This window comes from Maniola hyperantus, chromosome 27, assembly GCF_902806685.2.
Source record: "Maniola hyperantus chromosome 27, iAphHyp1.2, whole genome shotgun sequence".
NCBI lineage: Eukaryota > Metazoa > Arthropoda > Insecta > Lepidoptera > Nymphalidae > Maniola > Maniola hyperantus.
In genome coordinates, this window is record NC_048562.1 from 1,121,806 (window position 1) to 1,144,301 (window position 22,496).

Genomic DNA, 22,496 nt, shown 5'->3' on the forward strand with positions numbered 1-22,496 from the left:
TATAACCACAAATTCACGGTTTCCAGATTTTTCCCCTAATGTCAGCTACAAGACCTACATGCCAAATTTCATGATTCTAGGTCAACGGGAAGTACCCTGCAAGTTTCTGACAGACAGACAGACAGACAACAAAGTCATCCTATATGGGTTCCGTTTTTCCTTTTGAGGTACGGAACCCTAAAAAACACTTGGGCCTCTTATTTAACGATCAAAATTACCCAATAGCGGGGGAAAAATACTCCAAGATTCATAAAATTCTTGTAACTTTTAGTTTTAATCAAATTCACACAAAAACCTCGGAAAAAAAACACGAACACCTTGACTCGGTTGCTATGAATGCTATGATCCTAGACACAACCAGTTCTTAAGACCTTTCCGAGCCTTGTTGTTATATTGAAATGAGGTTTTATATATGCTGGTCATATAAAATATGCTAATTTGTTAGTCTCTATGTAGCTATAGTATGTATGTAGTTATATTGTGTAATACTTACATATTATGTATTTAATACGGTGACCAACCTTAGCAACTAGTGACGAATGACTAACAGTCACATAGGCTGGGGCAGAAAAGGTGGTCCCACCACCCATAGGCCTCATGTTTAGAGGGCCATCAAACCTTAGAAATCCTTGAGTGAAATGAAAATCTAAGTATACTTGCAAGTTGCATATGTACAGTATATTATAATATACTAGCTTTAAATAACAAAAATTTCAAACCCTTTTAGGGATTGAATTTTCAAAAATCCTATCTTAGGGATGCCTTCGTCATAATAGCTATATCTGCACGCCAAATTTCAGCCCGATCCATCCAGTGGTTTGAGCTGTGCGTTGATAGACCAGTCAGTCAGTCAGTTAGTCAGTCAGTCAGTCAGCTTTTCCTTTTATGTATATAGATAAAGAAAAATCATGATTTTTAGGGTTCCGTATCTCAAAAGGAAAAACGGAACCTTTATAGGATCACTTTGTTGTCTGTCTGTCTGTCTGTCAAGAAACCTACAGGGTACTTCCCGTTGACCTAAAATCATGAAATTTGGCAGGTAGGTAGGTCTTATTTGGGGAAAAATCTGAAAACGTGAATTTGTGAACATCACAAAAAAAATTAAATTGTGGTGATGAACTAATAATTAGTATTTTCAATTTTCAAGTAAGATGTTATCAAGTAGGGTTAGGGGTATCATATGAAAGACCTTCACCTGTGCATTCTAAACCAGATTTTTTATTTATTTTTATGTATCATAGTTTTTTAATTGTCGTGCAAAATGTTGAAAAAATACGACTGTAATACGGAACCCTCGTTGCGCGAGCCCGACTCGCACTTGGCCGGTTTTTATTTAATGAATTCTAGCTCCATAAACTACTGCTATACAAAACTTCACATCATTCTATTACGACAGGCCAAGACCCTATTGCTGAAAACGCACATAACTCCGTATAGATAGTGGGTCATCATGACGAACCCATAACCGGCTCACTACAGAGAACGGGTCTCATCACAGTATAGGTTTGGCCATAGTCCACCACGCTGGCTAAGAGCGAATTGGCAGACTTCACACACCTTTGAGAACACTATTCCTGGTATTTTTTTAATGAAAATATTACAATAAAACTTAAAGCTAGCCTCATCTAATTACTATACAAATCATGCCCGCGTAGAAGGCTGCATTTCCGCGCTGGACAGCCAGGCTGATTCGTAGCGCAAAAGAATTAGTCAGCTCGTCTGTCACCAGATGTTATGTTAGGTTTCCTTACAGTACTGATTGGATTCAAATTTTTTATAAGAATAAAAAACTACACACGCGTTGATGTCTTTTGTATGGTCGCTAGAACTTTGCCTTGGGCCTTGTATTTTAAAGCGTCGTTTAGATTACTGATAGCTAATTAAAGTAAGTAGGTATAAGTCCCGCAAATTGCTATTGCGCTGGAACCATGTCTCATTAACATCGAAATGACATATCATTTTGACGTCATTAGACTATATTTAAGTAAATATATACCATCAGCTCGAAACTTCAGTCTAGTGTTGACGTCACTAAAATGGCGACCACGCGCATTAGCAATTTGCGGGACTTATACCTGATGTGAAGGTTAACTTTGTTATTTGTACTTACATGTATTTCTTGAGGGAGGCCAAAGTTAAACTATTTATAATGTGTCGATAAGTTATTGAATTTTCAAAAATTGTATCTAGTCTTTTTAGGGTTCCGTATCTTTAAATGAAAGAAGCGGCTAAATACGAGTCAGACTCGCGCACCGAGAGGGTTCCGTACTACAGTCGTATTTTTTCGATATTTGGCACGATAAATCAAAAACTATTATGCATAAAAATAAATAAAAATCTCTTTTAGAATGTACAGGTAAAGCCCTTTCATATGATACCCCACTTGATATAGTTATCTTACTTTGAAAGTTGATAATACTAATTTATTATTTTTTCATGAACACAATTATTTTTTCATGAACACATATACATTTTTTTTTTGTGATGTAACCATTAATTCTCCGTTTTCGGATTTATTCCTTTACTTGTGCTAGAGACCTACCTACCTGCCAAATTTCATGAGTTTAGGTCAACGGAAAGAACCCTGTAGGTTTTTTTGATAGACACGACAGACAGACAACGAAGTGATTCTATAAGGGTTTATTTTTCCTTTTGAGGTACGGAACCCTAAAAATCACTACCACGACCACTATAAGACCACTTCCCTTGGAACCCTTCGTGTGAGAGGCCGACTCGCACTTGACCGGTTTTTAATACCTATTTACCTAATTATTTATTTTAAAATTTAGTTTTGTGCTTTTGAATTGTAATTGTTTATAGCCTCGATAGCTCAACGGTTAAAAGGAGCGGACTGAAAACCGAAAGGTCGCCGGTTCAAACCCCACCCGTTGGACTATTGTCGTACCTGCTCCTAGCACAAGCTTTACGCTTAACTGGAGGGGAAAGGGTAATATTAGTCAACAATTAACTTGGCTAATATTCTTTAAAAAACATATGAAGATAACATGAAGATTGAAAAGCCCCTGGGACGTTGACCTAGCCTCTCCTTGGCTTTGTCTGTATCTTTCAGATCTCTCAGACATAGCCTGATAGAGGTTACGTTTTGTCCCTTTCTCTCCGCAACAGCTCAGCGAAGAACAGACAAGGATAACACATGCACTGAAGACAAGAAGAGAAGACATGACAAGTACAGTGCGACAGGGCTATCTTGGCGCGTGGCGAAAATCGGAACTAACGTTGCTGTCAAGTGTCCTCTTTGATTTTTTTTGAATATTCTAAGCCTTTGTTCTCCAACAGCGCCCCCCATGTCAATGTCATTCAAGTGCCAAGAGAGCCATTGTTATCACCACGCAGCGGCGTAGTGGGTGATCGACCCGCTGAGTGGCGAAACAATAAAGGATTAAACACTCAACCACCAGGGCCCAAGCCAAGATGGCAGGCCCTAGCCGAGAAGGCTAAAGCAAAACACCTGGGCACAGAGATGCCCAGCGACTCGCCCGGGTAAGGAGGCAAAGCCTCGAGGCCCGTACCCCCGTCTGGTCGATTTCGACCAAACGGAGATGACCCCGCTGAGAGAGCCATTGTCGCACTGTATGAACCAAGCAGTCAAGTCAAGTACATACACTAGTTTCTTAGAAAAGAATAGTGTAGAAATATTTTTATATTCAAATATTTTTTTATAAGTACACTAGCTGATGAATTAGGTTTTGAAAAAATGCCGTAGGAACTCTTCGATTTTCCGGGATTAAAAGCCTATGTCAATCTTTTGCATGGGTATAGTTTAAGACTTGGAGAGTGACATAGGCAACTTTTTATCCCGGAAAATCAAAGAATTCCCGCGGGAATTTTGAAAAACCTAATTCCACGCGGACGAAGCCGCGGGCATCAGCTAGTTCCTAATATACTTGGGTATCTATTAAAAGACATTTTTAACCGACTTCAAAAAAAGGAGGAGGTTCTCAATTCGTCGGAATCTTTTTTTTTGTTTTTTTTGTTCCCCGATTACTCGAAGACGCCTGGACCGATTTTGAAAATTCTTTTTTTGTTTGAAAGGGTATACTTCAAAGTTGGTCCCATTTAAATTTGGTGAAGATCTGATGAACATCTTCGAAGATAGATACTGGAACTCCTCAACGGATAAGAGTAAATTGCTCGCGATCAGTGTAATAGCTTAGTAAACAGTAGATTTTTAACCAGTCATAGCATAATTCCATGGGGCCACTAAAAATTGTGAAATAAAATTTTTTTACAAAAAAAATATAAACCGACTTCGATACACAAACACTAAAAATTGAAAAATAATTTAATTTATTACCGAATATATTATGTATACAAGAGTTAATATAGTTCCATAATATTATTTTTTGGGGTTTGTGCCTTGGGACCCCAACCCCCTTGGGGGTTGGGGTCCCAAGGTGCTGAAATGGCGACCTCGCACCGGAAGACGCAGCGTTGGAAGACCTCCCACTAGGTGGACGGACGACATCAGACGAGTCGCAGGGAGGCGTGGCGTGGCGTGTGGAAGTCCCTACAAGAGACCTATGTCCAGCTGTGGACGTCTATTGGTTGATGATGATGATGATGATAATGATGAAGGGGGTGAAATAGGGGTTTGAAATTTGTGTAGTACACGCGGACGAAGTCGCGAGCATAAGCTAGTTTAATATTATGTATTAAGAGCCTACTTGTAGCAGAAGGACGCTAATTTCCTGGGCCGTATTTTGTGGATACAGGAGAGTCATTGTAATTTAGTATATTAAGTGCCTATTCTAGTATATTTAGTATTTTGGTCACGTTTGAGCAATTCCTTAACATTTTGTTGAGGACTTGTGTGGAACACAGGTTGAATGTAAATTGCTTATTTTTACGAAATATGTAAAGTCCTGGTTAGATAGAACGCGTTGCGTTCACGGCTTCTAGAAATTGACAATACAAGGAATCGTATAAATCACGCCATGAGTCTGTATATTATTACAGAGGTAAAATATGAAATAAGTAATATAAAATAAAAATTTAGATTCTAACATTAAAATAAAATAAAGATAAAAACAAGTAGGTACAATTATTAGTAGGTATTAAAGTACCCGTGCTCTGTAGTGAGCCGGTTATGGGTTGATCACGGAGGAACTTTAAAACTAAACATTTTTACAGAAATCCTACCTAATCTTTTTTGGACCACAAATTCCACATTTTTAAATGTCGATGTGGCAAACGCCTTCCCACACTCGGGTCGCTAGAAATACTAGTTTGTACCCTGACGTCACTTGACCCGACGCCCTTGCTCAAACGCCAAAAGACGAAATCTGCATGCCTCAAAAATGTGTGATAAATGTCAATCCGCACATGTCCAGCGTGGTGGACTATGACCTAAACCCTTCCCATTCGGAGACCCGTGCTCAGTACTTGACCGACGAAGGTTTAAATGATGATGATGATAATTTGAAATTCCGAATTTTGATGAATATTCGTTGTAATTTCATGTATTTTTCCACCTTTTTGATCCGTAAATTTCACATTTTTAAGGTTACGTACTTGAAAGTTGCCAACGGGCCCTGTCACTAACTCCGCTGTCCGTCCGTCTGTCTGTCAGCAAGATTTACCTCGTCAACAGTAATAGATATAGAGAATTGAAATATTCACATCTTTAGATGTTTTAGGTATTTCTATTGCAGCTATAACAAATATTGAAAAAATCGAGATGGTTCAAAAATTCCGACTCGCACTTGACCGGTTTTTAAGTGTCGATGTGGCAAACGCCTTCCCACACTCGGGTCGCTAGAAATACTAGTTTGGACCCTGACGTCACTTGACCCGACGCCCTTGCTCAAACGCCAAAAGATTCGTGTTTTTTTCTTCGTCTTTTTGCACAAACTAATGATATTTGCATTCGTGAATAAATCTTGCTAAAATTTACGTGCTTAAGTTTTTTTTAAAGTATAAATTTTTGTGGTCTCGTTTTTTTTAATTAATAATAATCCCAATCCTACTAATATTATAAATGTGAATGTGTGGATGTTTGGATGTTTGTTACTCAATCACGCAAAAACGGCTGAACGGATTTGGATGAAATTTGGAATGGAGATAGATTATACCCTGGATTAGCACATAGGCTACTTTTTATCCCGGAAATTCATAGAGTACCCGCGGGATTTTGAAAAACGTGAATCCACGCGGGCGAAGTCGTTACATGAGTCAACGTTAAGTTTTATCCAAGTCGATCAGTTCACGTGCCTGCGCTCAGCTCTCGACTCACGACTCAGGAATCCCGACGATCTCCGCAGTGATGACACATGACGATAGCTTGCAGATTGCAACTTGCGATCTAGACTAGATTCCTAGATAGCCTAGAGATCCGTGATTTGATGCGAAGTTAATCCAAGATTGGTTGCATGGCGTCTTTAAAAACCAAGGGTCAGTACTTATGGGATTAATAAAACTGCCATAATCCAAGTTAGCCTGCTTCCATCATACAGTGCATCGTCACTTACCACCAGGTAAGATTACAGTCAAGGGCTAACTTATCGAAACTTATCGGCTTTTACGTATTGGAATAAAAAACTCATCATCATCATCATCAACCAATATACGTCCACTGCTGGACATAGGTCTCTTGTAGGGACTTCCCCACGCCACGGTCTTGCGCCGTCGCCATCCAGCGGCATCAGCGGGATGTCGTCCGTCCAACTAGTGGGGGGTCTTTCAACACTGCGTCTTCCGGTGCGAGGTCGCCATTCCAGCACCTTGGGACCCCAACGTCTATCGGTTGTACGAACTATGTGCCCTGTCCATTGCCACTTCAGCTTCGCAACCCGTTGAAACTCAGAAAAAAACTCAGAAATCGATAAAGCGCGAATTTTTTTTACAATCTTGCCTATGGATGGCGCATTATCCTTTACGGCAATCCCCGAAATTAAATCATTTCAGTTATATTTGCAATTTGATGAAACGAGCATAAATTTTTCTTTCGGCCCCCGGCCCCCGGGAGTCGTGGGACCCCTTGGTCCGTCAGCCAGTGGCATTTTAGGATTAGAATTGTGGGCATGCCCATCGTGCCCACAACGGTGGACCCGCGCATGCTGTAAGGTCTACATATCCTGAGGACACTCCAATGTCGGAGCGAAACGTGCGTCGAGTGTGTTTTGGATTGAAATTGGATTTGTGTGGTGTTGCGTGTTGCTTGCTTGAGGGCCGGCTTTTTCTGCATGTTTAACAGGGGGAGGACGGGCGGTGCGGGTCGCATGCTGCATGTTGCATCATACAGATATGTCTGTTTCAGCGGATCATAGCAAAAGTTTCAAATTATTTCGTATGCACATAAGTTGCCTTAGACTTGCTTGCTTCTAGTTCGGTGACGTCACTTCAGGACGCCCTTGGCGACGTGTGTGTGCGTGTAACACGTCTGTGTGTATGTATGTGTGGGTATAACTCCGAACTCGTGGTATTTAAAAGTCAACGGAGCTGTGGCTTAGAGGACGTCTAATAATAGACTTATAGTTGCCAAAATCCGACTGCCAGCGAAAATGGACAAAATACGAGTATATAATGTAGGTAAGGTAGGTAGGTAGAGATTTCATCATTAGCAACCAATCGGCGGCTCACTACTGAGCGAAAGAGAAGGACTGGGCCATAGTCCACCACGCTCATCAAGTGCGGATTGCGATTGGCACACTGTGAAGTAAAGTGTGTGAACACCTTTGAGAACATTATGGAGAACTCTCAGGCATGCAGGTTTCCTCACGATGTTTTCCTTCACTAACCGTGCATATCTAGGTCCTAATAATAGGAATACAAATCTCAATAACAAGGCAATGTAATTAAGATTTCTGGTTCTTAGGTAACGCAAATTTCGTAGGCTTTTGGCAGATAGATTAGATCATTCTAATCCAGTGTGACGTCATCTTCCACCCAAGTTAGAATAACTGGTTACCCTTGACACATAGCTTAAGCACGGAATGGTTGGATATAACTAGAATTTGTTGTAGTCTTGAATTTGAAGTCACGAAATCGTTACAATTAAGTGAATATTGTATTAGGAGTTTGATGAAATCTGTGTATTTGATATTAAAAGTAATTGAAGTCTCGTAGCTTTAGTTTTAAGTTGAGTACTTACATTTTTTTTTTTTTTTAAAGAATATTAGCCATGTTAAATGACTAATATTCCCCTTTCCTCTCCAACTAAGCGTCAGGCTTGTGCTAGGAGTAGGTACAACAATAGTGCAACGGGCGGGGTTTGAACCGTCGACCTTTTGGTTTTCAGTCCACTCCTATACCGGTTGAGCTATTGAGGCTTAATTTATTATTAAGTATTATCATTATAATTAATTATTAAGTAGTATCATTATCTTACAAATTCCACATAATTAAGTGTACAATTGTACCAAATTTGAATAAATGATTTGAGTTTGACTTTTTTTTTTTATTACGTCATTATCTAGTTTGACTTTCATTATAATATTACCCACTCCTATAGTATTATAATGGATTAGGTATCTATTAAACATACATATAATAGGAAAAGGTGACTGACAGATCTATCAACGCGCAGCTCAAACTACTGGACGGATCGGGCTGAAATTTGGCATGCAGATAGCTAAATATATGACGTAGACATCCGCTAAGAAATGATTTTTGAAAATGCAACCCCTAAGGGGTGAAATAGGGGTATCATCATCATCATGATCAACCCATCGTCGGCTCAATTACAGAGCACGGATTTCCACTCAGATTGAGAAGGGTTTGGTCATAGTCTACCACGCTGGCCATGTGCGGTTTGGCAGACTTCACAGACATTTTGAAGTTTGAGAACGTTATGGAGAACTCTATAGTATGCACTAGGTTTCTTTTCACAACATTTAGAACAAGTTTAATGTCTTAAATGACACATAACTCCGAAAAGTTAGAGGTGCGTGCCCGGGATCGAACCCTAAACCTCTAGGTAGTGTTAGCAATGAAATTAAAATAGTCTTCTTCAAAATTTTATTTAGAAAAAATAAAAAATACACGTGAATTGATGACAAACATCAAACCAGAAATAATTTAAATAAATATTTTGTTAGACGTGGTATTTCGTATACTTAATCTAATTACTTAAATAATTTAATTTAATAATACTTTATTAATTTTATTATTATTAGATAGGTACGTATTTAAATAAGGTAACTATTTTAATACAATCTGTACCTACATTACAAAGCAATCAACTTCTCATTAAAATAATTTTTAGGCTCCAGCCATCCAGATGCTTTAATATCCCTGCTCGTACTTTTGACAGTTAACCCATAGTCCGTTCATGGTCCGTACAAAATGACTTGTCATTTTGTACATACCACCGTAGACTATACCATTTTAGATCTGTCAATTTAGTTTAGAAATTGGGTATAATATTTATAACTAGACCTTCGGATTGTCGAATTCAAATTAAACCGTTCGTTGTGGTTGTCCAGGTTCAATCCTCATATAGTTTCCATACGGTGTGCTTATGGTTTGCGGACCGGCAACGTACGGGTTGTATACTGCGTTCACGGGCTTGGATTCAGCTTGACTCGGAACAGGAACATCTTGAACACCTTCTCTACTCCACGGAGCTAGAAAAAAAAATAAACAATTTAAAATGAAACCTCTTTGAATTTACTCGTATTCCGGCAACGCCATCTATTAGCGTGTAGAAGAAACCAATAATACAGCGCCATCTATTGATAACTTATTAAACTACGGTGTTACTATATGTGATAACGCCATCTGTTAGCGTACCTTTGAACTTCGTTGCAAGTTGTTACGTAGTACGACTACTCAGCACTAGATGGGGCTTTAAATAATATTTTTAGTTATTTCCATAGAGCAGAAACAAAGAGGAGTTGGCCTAAGCAACTGTGCACTGTGATTTTCAACTAGGTCCTGACGTCATCACTGTGGGCGGGGCCTTAGTTAGTATGCTGTCTGCGTTCGTCAGGTTCACATATATTGAGACTCGTATTATCGGTGTGTTTTCGCGTTTTTAAGAACAAAAGGATGAAGACGTGTTGTGTTTTATCGTGTCAAAGTTATTCAGACAGACGTTCTGATGCTATGAATGGTATCACATTTCATTTGTAAGTAATTTTATACGTAATTATTAAAATAGTTCTAGATTATTGACATCTAGTGTGAGATAGCTGAACTATGTAGTGACATCAATATATCGATGTTAGGTCGCTAAGCGAGTAGTTTTGCTACTAACCCGCAGATGGAAAATTGAGAAGTGGGCGGCGTTCCACAACCCCTCACCCCGCAAAATGTCACTCGATATTTCATAGGGAAATCTTAATACAACATCTCCTCTTTGTTTCTGCTCTATGGTTATTTCTAATCGTTATCTACAAATTATTTTTACTTACAAATAATTGATTCTTGTTCCGTTCCGTGACCCTGATAGCCATTATTATGAATGTGCAAGTGGATTTCTTTCTGCGGTGGAGTCCAGCCGTGGCTTTGATGACTCTGATGGTGGTGTCCCTTCGAAGCAAATAGTGCACCAAGCTGCAATGAAGAAAAAATATATTGGCTAAATTGGAAAAATTATACTCCCCTTTGGCTTTTTAGGAATGTTTTACAAAAAAAAATGGTCTCACAAGGGCTAGGCTTGAATTACCTGACCCGATCCGGGACTCAAACCAGGGTAAAAGCCAATTTGAGTAAATGTAGGTAACTTATTAAAAAGAGGAAAGAAAATATATGTAGATATTTGTTAAGGGCGTTTGTGCACTCATCCATGAAATGAGATTTCGGCTTTGTGTTGTCTCTGTCATTCACACTTATGTGACGTTTTGTCGGTCTCAACGACGAAGACAAAGCTTTACGAAACTGCTATATCTCTTTCTAAAGGTCGATGTACAAAATTTTCCAGCAGGTATTTTTTTACGGTAAAAAAAGGAACGAAGCTTTTATGTAAGCTAAAACACCTACATAACCTGTGCCTTAACCTTGACCGACTAACAGCGATAATTTAAAGATTCCACAAATGTGCTATCTCTTTCTAATTCTTGAAAAACATCGCGTGTCCTTTTCCCACTCACGTAGAAAGTAACTTTCACTAAACCACTGACCAGTCAAGAGTAAATAATTATTTTATTTTAGCGTATTTAAGGAAACTTGTCAAAATATACCTACTGACAGCCGTACTCAGAGTCGCTTAATCGTTACTTAAGTTTAGTTAAAATAACGAGACAGAGCTATATCTCTCACATAAATCTGTCTCGTTTTAACTCAATTTTAAGTACCTAACAATAAGCGGCTCTGAGTACGGCTGTTACTTATCTATCGCGCGGGATACGTGCGGGTGCGCGGGGCGTTCCCCCGCCTTATACCCCGATTGCCATCTCGCCCTGTGGCGGACTAAAAGAATATTACGTCACGGACAACTTTACAAGATGGCCGGTGCTCTATGTACCGATTTTATAAATTGAAACGTAGGTAAATATCTAGGCTACCTAGCCGTTACATAAAAAGAGAAATTGACTGACTGACATAATCAACGTAACAACTCAAACTCAACCCGTTGTTATTAAGAACAGTATAAGAAATAAGTAATTACAGTAGATATAAGAAATAAGAATATTTTTTAACTGACTGGGTGCTATTATTGGAATACGTGCGACATTTGAAATAATGCGAAGATCCAACCAACAACCAACAACATAAGGACTTTTAATTTCGACAACCGATTACTTATAGGACTTATAACTCGACAACCGAATACTTATATGACTTTTTAACTCGACAAACGAATACTTTTATACTTTTTAACTCGACAACCGAATACTTACCTGTAGAACTTTTTATCCCGATAACCGAATAAGGCCTAAACAGATAATATACTAAACACATATTAACAAAACTAACATAAAGGTAAAAATTGTAAAATAATTAACTAGATGGTTGTAAGAAAACTTATTGTAATTTTAAAGATAAGGAAGTAAATAAAGGCTTAATAATACCTAATAATAATAATAACCAAATAAGTATTTATAGAAATTTTTATCCCTACAACCCAATACTTATAGGCATTTTTATCCCGACAACGGAATACTTATAGAACTTTCTATCCCGACAAATGAATATTTATAGAACTTTTTATCCCTACAACTGAATATTTATAGAACTTTTTATCCCGACAAATGAATATTCATAGAAGTTTTTATCACCCTAGATAAGTGTCTGTAGGAACAGTGCTTAGATCATGGATAGGATCAGAGACATTTTTAGATTTTTAGACAAGTATCATAATCACCAGTGCTCGTGTTCCGTTTCGGTAAGATTTTGAGTGGTGCATCAAAAGACCCAGAGAATCGAACCCGGGACTCACGTACCTTGCCGTACACAGCCAATATTACCTTAGCAGCGCCCGCTACTATCAGCATCTTGGCGATGAACAGAGTGACAGCCAGTGTCTTGATGCCTACGAGAGCTGCAATGACGGCCCACGTGGCGGCGGCCCCCAGGTTGAAGGCGAGGGGTATCATGGCTTGCAGCATCTTCTTGAAGGGCCGCCCGAAGGTGCGACCTGGAAACATGGTTAGGAAGAAGGTGAGAACTGAGAATATAGTTGGTTATATTTTCGATCACTTGCAATCTGGGTTAGCATCAAGTAGGTATTTAATTTTTATGATAATGTTATGATTTTTATTTTTACCTACACTTCAAGGAAATTTCTAAATATTTTTTCCACCGGCGCAGTGGTGTCGCAATCCATACGAATACTAATATTATAAATGCGAAAGTGTGTAGGTCTGTTTGTCTGTCTGTTTGCTAGCTTTTCACGGCCCAACAATTTAACCGATTTTAATGAAAGGTACAGAGCTAGCTTTTATCCCAGGGAAGGGCATAGGCTACTTTTTAGGGTTCCATAGTAAATAAGGAACCCTTATAGTTTTGCCATGTCCGTCCGTCTGTCCGTTCTCGGTTAATGTCAGAGACTATTAGTGCTAGAAATCTGTAATTTGGCATGGGTATAAATATTAATCAGTTAAGTAACAATTAATTCTAGCCCCATAAACTATCGCTACACAAAAAATCACTTCATTTTATTACAAAAGTCCAAGACCCTATTAATTAAATATCACTTGCTTTAACGTTGAAGGAAAACATTGCGAGGAAATCTGCATGCCTGAGATTTATCCATAATGTTCTCAAAGGTGTGACGAAGTCCTGCCAATCTGCACCTGGCCGGCAACTCTGAGAGGAGACCCGTGCTCTGTAGTGAGCCGGCGATGTATTGCTCATGATGATAATGAAGATGATGATAATATAATAATAAGAAGTCAATAATAATAAGAAGTCAATAATAATAAGAAGTCAATAATAATAAGAAGTCGTTGAAGAAGACGTTGAAGGAAAACATCGCGAGGATATCTGCATGCTTGAGAGTTCTCCAAAGGTGTGTAAAGTCTGCCAATCTGCACTTGGCCAGTCTGGCGGACTATAGGCAAGCCCTTCTCATTCTGAGAGGACACCCGTGTTCAGTAGTGAGCCGGCGATGGATTTATGATGATGATTGTTTGATAATTTGGGTTTTTAGAACTTCATAAAATTTATAAGTATTGGAACCATGACCCTGAATGTCTCGAATCTTATGTTTGGCATAAAAATTATAGATTCAAACTTAATTTACATAAATAAATTTAGTTAACCTTGTTAATATAACATTACTTATATTATAACTAGCTTATGCTCGCGACTTCTTCCACGTGGACTACACACCCCTATTTCACCCCCTTAGGGGTTGTATTTTCAAGAATCCTTTCTTAGCGGATGTCTACGTCATAAAAGCTTCTGCATGCCAAATTTCAGCCCGATCAGTCCAGTAGTTTGAGCTATGCGCCGATAGATCAATCAGTCAGTCATCGAAATATATAAAAGGTTTTCATTTTATATATATTTCGATTGATTCATGTATCTATATGATGCAGGGAATGGAAACGCGATTTGACGTTCTACTTTCAGGAGACCGCACGATACGGCATAGATCTATTATTATTATTATTTACATTAACCCGAATGATGTGAAATCGTTGAAAATCGATTTTACTGTAAGATCAATATTACTATTATACCCGACACAATCTGCGATTGACGCCTGATCTGCCCTGACTTTGCAAAAACAATCTTTAGCCTACTTATCCATACTAATTATTATAAATGCGAAAGTGTGTCTGTCTGTCTGCTAGCTTTTCACGGCTCACCCGTTTAACCGATTTTGATGAAATTTGTTACAGAGTTAGCTTACATCCAGTGGCGTGTAGGTCATAAAGGCGTAAATGCACTGCTTACCCCAGTTGTAATGGCTCAATACATATTTTGCATTATGACCAGCCAGTAAACAGGTTCTCAACTTCTCACATAACTAATACCTACCCTGGCTTCAAGCCGCCACTGCTTACATCGCGGGGAAGGACATAGGCTACTTTTTATCCCGGAACAGAGAAGAGTTCCCACGGGATTTTTAAAAACCTAAATCCACGCGGACGAAGTCGCGGGCTTCATCTAATGTATAATAACTTTGTTTACGTATGTGAACCGTGTTCAGTATGTGCCGAATCCCCACGGCTTAGGAGTTTAGTACCTTGCAGCATCAGAATTTAGGAGTTGGGATCCGAAGTTCAATGATGTACCTAGTCTATACTTGGTACCTAGAAAAATATCGCGTCATCTGCAGTTCCTGAATCGCTACAGTATAGGAGTGCTGTACCCTACATCATCAGGGATGAGGAGTTGGGACTTGGAGTCCAAGCATGAAGTCGTTGCTTGGTACCTACAATATTAATTCACTATGAACACTTCCTAAATCCTGATAACTTAGGCGGGCAGTAATCCTACAGCATCAGAATTAAGGAGTTGGATCCAGAAATTTTCATGGGACCACCACGGAAACTTCCTCTGTTTGCAAATCGGTCCAGAAACCTCGAAAAAATCGTACCACCTCCTTTTTGGAAGTCGGTTAATAAGTACCTACTAACAAAATGGCCACCATGAAAATTAAAGAAATTAAAAAGTGTTATCTTTGTGTGCGAATCCGGTTCGCACTTGACCTATTTTTATCATCATGATCATCATGATCAACCCATCACCGGCTCACTACAGAGCGCAGGTCTCCTCTCAGAGTGAGAAGGGTTTTGGCCATAGTTCACACACATTTGAGAACATTATAGAGAACTCTCAGGCATGCAGGTTTCCTCACGATGTTTTCCTTCACCGTTAAAGCAAGTGATATTTAATTAATTAAAACGCACATAATTCCGAAAAGTTAGAGGTGCGTGCTCGGTATCGAACCCCCGACCTCCGATTAGAAGGCGGACGTCCTAACCACTAGGCTATCACAGCTTGCACACCTATTTTTATAGTAACTATTAACCTTTACAAAATAATCGTTCATAATAATTATTATGCATGTCAAGGTCCAAACTTCATTTAATTTAACCTTAGAATTTAACTAAGTAGTTACTTCATTTAACTTTTGATGTATCTCTCATAAAATATTTGCACTATTAGTTTTAGTCGAATGCTTTGACCTCAGTAGGTACCTATGCGGCAAAAAATAGTACATCGAACTTTAGGAGATAGCAGTTTTGTAGTGCATTGTATCTGTCGTTGAGACCGACAAAACGTCTTGTAGGTATGAGTGACAGAGACAACGCTCTACAAAGCCGAAATGTCATTCTAATGGCCGATGTATACATTATTTTCTGCCGCGTGCTTTACAATATTCGGGCAAATGAAAGAATAAAGGATATGACTTCATCCGGATGGAAGGTTTTTAAAAATCCCGTGGGAACTCTTTGATTTTCCGGTACTAAAAGAATCCTATGTCCTTTCCCGGGATGCAAGCTATCGCTGTACCAAATTTCGTCAAAGTCAAGCCGTGATAGCACGTTAAAAACCTAATTCCACGCGGACGCAGTTGTAGGCATCAGCTAGTCTAATATGCATACGGAATACAGGTAGGTAGGTATATTAATCATTTGTTAGAAAGTTAATTAATTAGTTTACATACACTTCTTTTTGCAATCGCGTGACTCAATGGTCTTTTTAATCACATTTACCAACACAAATAGAAAGCAGTAGGTAGGTACCTACTGGTAAAATACCTAACTATCTTCTGATGGAGAGATAAATACCTAATAGATACTCATTTGGCATGTAAGATTCCTTCATCCCTGAGCTGTGTCATTAATTTAAAGATTCGTCATGTTTATTTTTGAAATTTTTAATTTTCCCGGATAAAGATGTGTCACATGTCCAATGTCCATCCCTGGGATGCAAAAGAAATTATCTCTGCACATAGACAGCTAAAATCATAACCCTTCCATTTGGCTTTGCTGTAGACAGGCAAAAAGCCCAAAAGGGCTAGAACCCAGAACCGAAAGCCAGTTGGAAAAAAAAACATCATCATGATCAACCCATTACCGGCTCAGTGAGAGGGGTTTCGGCCATAGTCTACCAAGCTAGCCATGTGCGGATTGGTAGACTTCACACACTCAAGATGTTTTCCTTCACCGGAAAAGCAAGTGATATTTAATTAATTAAAACGCACATAACTCCGAAAAGTTAGAGGTGCGTGCCCGGGAACCCCCGACCTCCGATTAGAAGGCAGACGTCCTAACCACTAGGCTATCATAGCTTGCTGGAAAAAAATAGACGGGCAAGAATAGAACAACCCTTAAAAATTCCCACACAGTAGCAGTACACTCACCTACAGAAGTGTCTTCCTGTAACGGTAAACTATAATTTTCTGCATTCCTTAAATAAACAACACTTTGGTCTCCATTAAAACTTTCATTTGTATTTAAGCCTATATTTTTGGTATAATTCAATTTACTATCTAAATTATTATTGCTAAAAACTAAACTTGAGTCCGTATCACGGTTCACCTTTGCCGCTAAACTAGGGCAAGCGAAAAAAAGTAAAAACAAACACGCAAAAGTCAAACACACGTCGAATTTTCTCGTGAAATTGTATAATAATCTATGAAAACATGGTATGAACCACTTTATTATCTCTCTTAAATCCATTTTTGATTTTTAAACTCGTAGTTTTAAGTCAAAGTTCACTGCTCGCGGGTTTTGTAAATAAATAAAAGTTGTGTAGACGTCATTTCGCGCGTGAAGCTACGTCAGAACTGAGAACGGTGGAATGGCCACCATGCCATTTCTTCTTTCACTTGAGAAACCCATTCACGCTCAGACATTAAATAAATATTGTACATGCGACAAGACAGTCTCGAAACTTATTTAACCCTATCCCGAAAAATTTGATTTCATGTCCCGAAAAATTTGATTTTCCAGGATAATGCAAAAATCATACTAATCCGTTGCTCCATTGCGGTGTGATGAGAGGACAAACTAAGAAACCAACAAACAAACAAACACTTTTGCATTTATAATATCTTAGTAATATAAGTCAAGCGAGTCGCAGTAAGCCGTTGTACGGCGTCGGCGCAAGACCGTGGTGTATGGAAGTCCCTTGTAATAAACCTATACCCAGCAGTGGAGTCTATCGGTTGATTGGATGATGATAGTAACCGTACTTTTGTATGGTTGGAAAATTCCCAAGGCAAAGCGACACGACACACGACTATTGCAAGAACCTACCAACAATCCATAGTCGCATCATGAATGGACAGCTGGAAACCAGTGAAGCCTTGTACATCGGAACAACTGACTGACTCGATAATCTCTATTTTTAGGGTTCCATACCTCAAAAGGGAAAAAGAAACCCATATAGGATCACTTTGTTGTCTGCCTGTCTATATCTGTAAAAGAAACTTACAGGGTACTTTCCGTTGATCTACAATCATGAAATTTGGCAGGTAGATACGAGTAGGTAGGTCTTATAGCAGACATTCGGGGAAAAATCTGAAAACCGTGATTTTGTGGTTACATCACACAAAAAAATTTAATCGTTGTCATGAGCTAATAATTAGTATTTTCAATTTTTAAAGTAAGATAACTATATCAAGTGGGGTCTCATATGATAGGGTTCCATGTGCATTCTAAAACAGACTTTTATTTATTTTTATGCATCATAGTTTTTGAATTATCGTGCAAAATGTCGATAAAATACGATTGTAGTACGGAACCCTCGGTGCGCGAACCTGTTTCGCATTTGGCCGGTTTTTTTTTATATTATTAGTAGGTACCTATAATTAAATTAGTATGGAAGTCTGAATTTTGTAATTCACTTGTGATGGATATACCTACGTGCCTAGATATTATTGTGGTTGATTTTACTTTTTTGCAAAAACGTTTGAATGGAAAATTACTTGAACCTTGGAGTTCATTTTGCTAAAAAATAATTTTAGGTGACCTCTCTATAGTCATCGGCAGCCAACAAGCACGCGTGTCCTCTTAAAATAAGTCAAAGTCAAAGTCAAATGATTTATTCAAAATAGGTAATAAATTACTCTTATTGATGGTCTGGTATGGTGTTAGATTTGTAAGATATAGTGGTGATAATTATTACGCAAACTTAAAACTAAAGCTACGAGGGTTCCAAACGCGCCCAGGTCTGAGAAGAGCCCACAACAAACTCAGTAATAGAAGAAATAAGAAGGTCATAGTCTACCAGTCTGGCTAATTGCGGATTGACAGATTTACACAATTTTAGCCTAGAATGGATTCCAACATCAATGAATTTTAGAATACAAGAAAAATTCAAAATAAAAATAATGCGCAGAAATCGTGCAATTAGGTACTTGTTTTATTGTACCTAGGAAGTAGATAGGTAGGTAGTAGGACCTATGGCTATATACCTACTTCATTAGATGATGCCCGTGACTTGATTTGACTCTAGGTGCTTGAGTTTTTTTTAATACCGCGAGAACTCCTTGATTTTCTACGACAAAAAATAGAAATAGCCCATGTCACAGATATATGTCAGATATTATAAGTATTGATTTGCAACTAGCGTGGCCCCCTCAGTCCCTCTCGCTCAAGCAGATTTTCTTACTTGTAAAATGTCATGCCTTCTACACTTCACGTTGTTTGTCAAATACTCTCGTACAAATACATTTTGACAAACAAAAAAAAGTGGCCACGGTGATACGGACAAAACATAATCATTTTGTCACGTTCTAATAAGAGCTTAAATGCATTTAGCTATCTCGCTCTAACAGTAAGTGTCACAAGTGCTACTCCTAATAGTCCTTATTCTGAGGCCCATGTCCATCTTCGGGATGCAAGATATTTCTGTATCAAACTGTAGGTACCTACCTACTATTAATGTATTCTGAGACCAAACGTTAAAATCGGTTAAACGGATAGGATATGGTAGGTACGACTTACGAGTATACCATAACTGAATCAAACGTTTTTAATTTTTTTTAAAGGTAATTAAATCCACGTCTATAGATATTTTGAATAGGGTGAGGTACTGTGAATCTAAGTAGTCTTATTATGTAAAAGAATAGCACATGTATATTACTTAGGTACCTACGTCTTTAAAAAAAAACTTTCACTGGAATTGTCTATATGGCGTGTCATCGTTAACAAGTAGGCATACAGTTTTTGTTACCGTTAACCATCCGTTAACTTTAAACTATGCACTGAATCAATGCTTATTATCCTCGTTCCTCAAAGAATAAGTGAACGCGTACGAAAAGGAATTTAGAAAGTCGTCCATGTTTAGGGAAATCTTTTAGAAAAGGTAAAACTTTAAAAGTTTAGTTTGTATACAATTAGCATAATTTTCGTAGGGTTATTGTCATTTGTCACTTTACAAAATTAGGTAGAGTTTACACGAAGCCAGTAATGCTGGCGCCAGTCTGCAGACAAGCCAGCGTTGGCCTGGCCCTTGTTGTTTAGACGCGGCTTTAGGAATAACAAGAAAATAGAAACCTTTGTCGTATAGGTAGGACTTTCGTCCGAGTTAAAATCTTTACTGCACTAAATAAGTACCTACAGACTATACAGGGTGTAACCAGAATGCTAGCAAAAACTTAGCGTTATTGTTATGCTGTGATATCCTAGTGGTTAGGACGTCCGCCTTCTAGTCGGAGGTAAGGGGTTCGATCCCGGGCACGCACTTCTAACTTTTCGGAGCAATGTGCGATTTAAGTAATTAAATATCACTTGCTTTAACGGTGAAGGAAAACATCGTGAGGAAACCTGCATGCCTGAGAGTTTTCCATAATGTTCTCAAAGATGTGTGAAGTCTACCAATCCGCACATGGCCAGCGTGGTAGACTATGGCTAAAACCCTTCTCACTCTGAGAAGAGGCCCGTGCTCTGTAGTGAGCCGGCGATGGGTTGATAATGATGATGATGATGATGATGATGATTGTTATACTATCTAAAACACAATCCAATACCAATAACCACAGATAAGTGAACAAATAGCTAATAACAATTTGCCTCATTTTGTAATTTTAGTTATTTAGTAATTTTCAAACCCGCAATGTATAGCGTGCAAAACTCGGGTCAACGCCCCGCCTACGACGCGCTTGAAAACTCAACGAAATGTAGAAACGTGATAGAAACTATCCGAGGTACGGGACCCTTGGTGCGCGACTCCGACTCGCACTCGCCCGGGTTTTTTTAGATTGGAACCTACGTAATTTTATATCTCGTATTTTATTACTGACTCATACTAAAATACTCTAAGTAGATTAAAATAATTATGACAATCAAAAAGTGAAAGTTATTAGAAATTTTTAGAGCGTAAAAACTATTAGGCATATCTGTTACAATGAAAACTTTTATCCAGTCAAAACTATATAATATATGTGTATGTGTTCCCTCCCCGATTGACATTTCAACCTGTTGCGTAGGCTGTGTGGAAAAAAAGTACGGGCCCTCCAGGGGAACTACATTAAATCCTTTAGTTAGATCATTTTACTTATAAAACATTCCCTTACTTTTAAAAAGAAACAAAACTGCATTCAAACATTTTCTAAACTTCGCTTGTCTCACCCGGGAATCGAACCAATTCAGAACCAAAAAATATTAACACTTTTAAGGACCCATACGGGGTCCTTTTTCAAGGACCCCGTATGGGTTCGAAACTAGTCGGGCTAACGTCGACTACACACGTGAGTAAGCCGGGACAGATAGTATTTATAATATTAACACTCGCTATTTTATTCCACTAATCAATACAGTCAATAAAGATAAAGTCTAAAAGATAACTTACCTACCATTGACTTATAATTTAAATATTATTTCGTATTGACAGGGTTATTGAACAAACAAAATGGCACCGACTCATTGGTGCGTAAATCTAAATATATAAAAGGAAAAGGTGACTGACTGACTGACTAACTGACTGATCTATCAACGCACAGCTCAAACGACTGGACCGATCGGTCTGAAATTTGGCATGCAGATAGCAGCTTTTATGACGTAGGGACTACGGATCCGCTAAGAAAGGATTTTTGAAAATTCAACCCATAAGGGGGTGAAATAGGGGTTTGAAATTTGTGTAGTCTACGCGGACGAAGTCGCGAGCATAAGCTATTGTTAATTATGCACCAATGACGTCTGAATTTCAAACGGGTTGTTCATTAGTATCTAAGAGGTGGCGCTGATTTTTTTGGTTTCTAAACCGTGAAAAGTTTTGTTCGCTTGACCATAACATCTTGCCTTTTATAATAAAATCCCGCAAACTATTTTGGACTTGCCTTTACACAAGTTTCAAAAATCTATTAAAAGTATGCTCCTGAAAAAAGCATATTACACAATTGAAGATTATCTAAATGATAAAAGAGCGTGGATTTGACCTAAAGCTCGTTCCAGCAACGCACAGGACTGTAAATACTTTTTATACATGGCATAATCTTGTATATCAAATTTTTGAAAAGAGCAATCGCCGAGTTTCTTGTTGGTTCTTCTCGGTAGGAAAGGCATTCCGAACCAGTGGTAGATGCATCCGACGATTCAAAAGTGCTTGTAAAAGTTTAGTTGAATAAAAAATATTTTCAACATATTATATCGATGTAACTTACGGTTTTAGTAATTCCCTGGAGGGCCCATAATTTTTTTCCATCCTGTATAATATATGAAGCGCCGCATACATTTTTTAGGGTTCCGTACCTCAAAAGGAAAACCGGAACCCTTATAGGATCACTTTGTTGTCTGTCTGTCTGCCTGTCAAGAAACCTACAGGGTACTTCCCGTTGACCTAGAATCATGAAGTTTGGCAGGTAGGTGGGTCTTATAGCTGGCTTTAGGGGAAAAATCTGAAAACCGTGAATTTAGGGTTACATCACACAAAAAAAATTAAATTGTGGTCATGAACTAATAATTAGTATTTTCAATATTCGAAGTAGGATAACTATATCAAGTGGGGTATCATATGAAAGGGCTTTACCTGTGCATTCTAAAACAGATTTTTATTTATTTTTATGCATTATAGTTTTTGAATTATCGTGCAAAATGTCTAAAAAATACGACTGTAGTACGGAACCCTCAGTGTGCGAGCCTGACTCGCACTTGGCAGGTTTTTTTAATTTATAGACTAGCGCTTGGCTG

General features: G+C 38.5%; 2 protein-coding genes across 2 annotated transcripts in view; both read right to left on the minus strand.

The window, feature by feature from the left end:
- Nucleotides 1-22,496, minus strand: part of LOC117994665 (UBX domain-containing protein 4) — a 137,170-nt gene that overhangs the window by 95,997 nt on the left and 18,677 nt on the right. The window lies entirely within an intron of this gene.
- LOC117994667 (uncharacterized) lies at nucleotides 8,963-17,137 on the minus strand. The gene is made up of 4 exons (XM_034982622.2): nucleotides 16,724-17,137; nucleotides 12,369-12,538; nucleotides 10,374-10,515; nucleotides 8,963-9,584 (listed from the first exon to the last, which is right to left on the minus strand). Exons 1-4 carry the CDS (start codon nucleotides 17,040-17,042, stop codon nucleotides 9,418-9,420), a joined length of 798 nt encoding a protein of 265 aa, XP_034838513.1. The 5' UTR covers nucleotides 17,043-17,137; the 3' UTR covers nucleotides 8,963-9,417.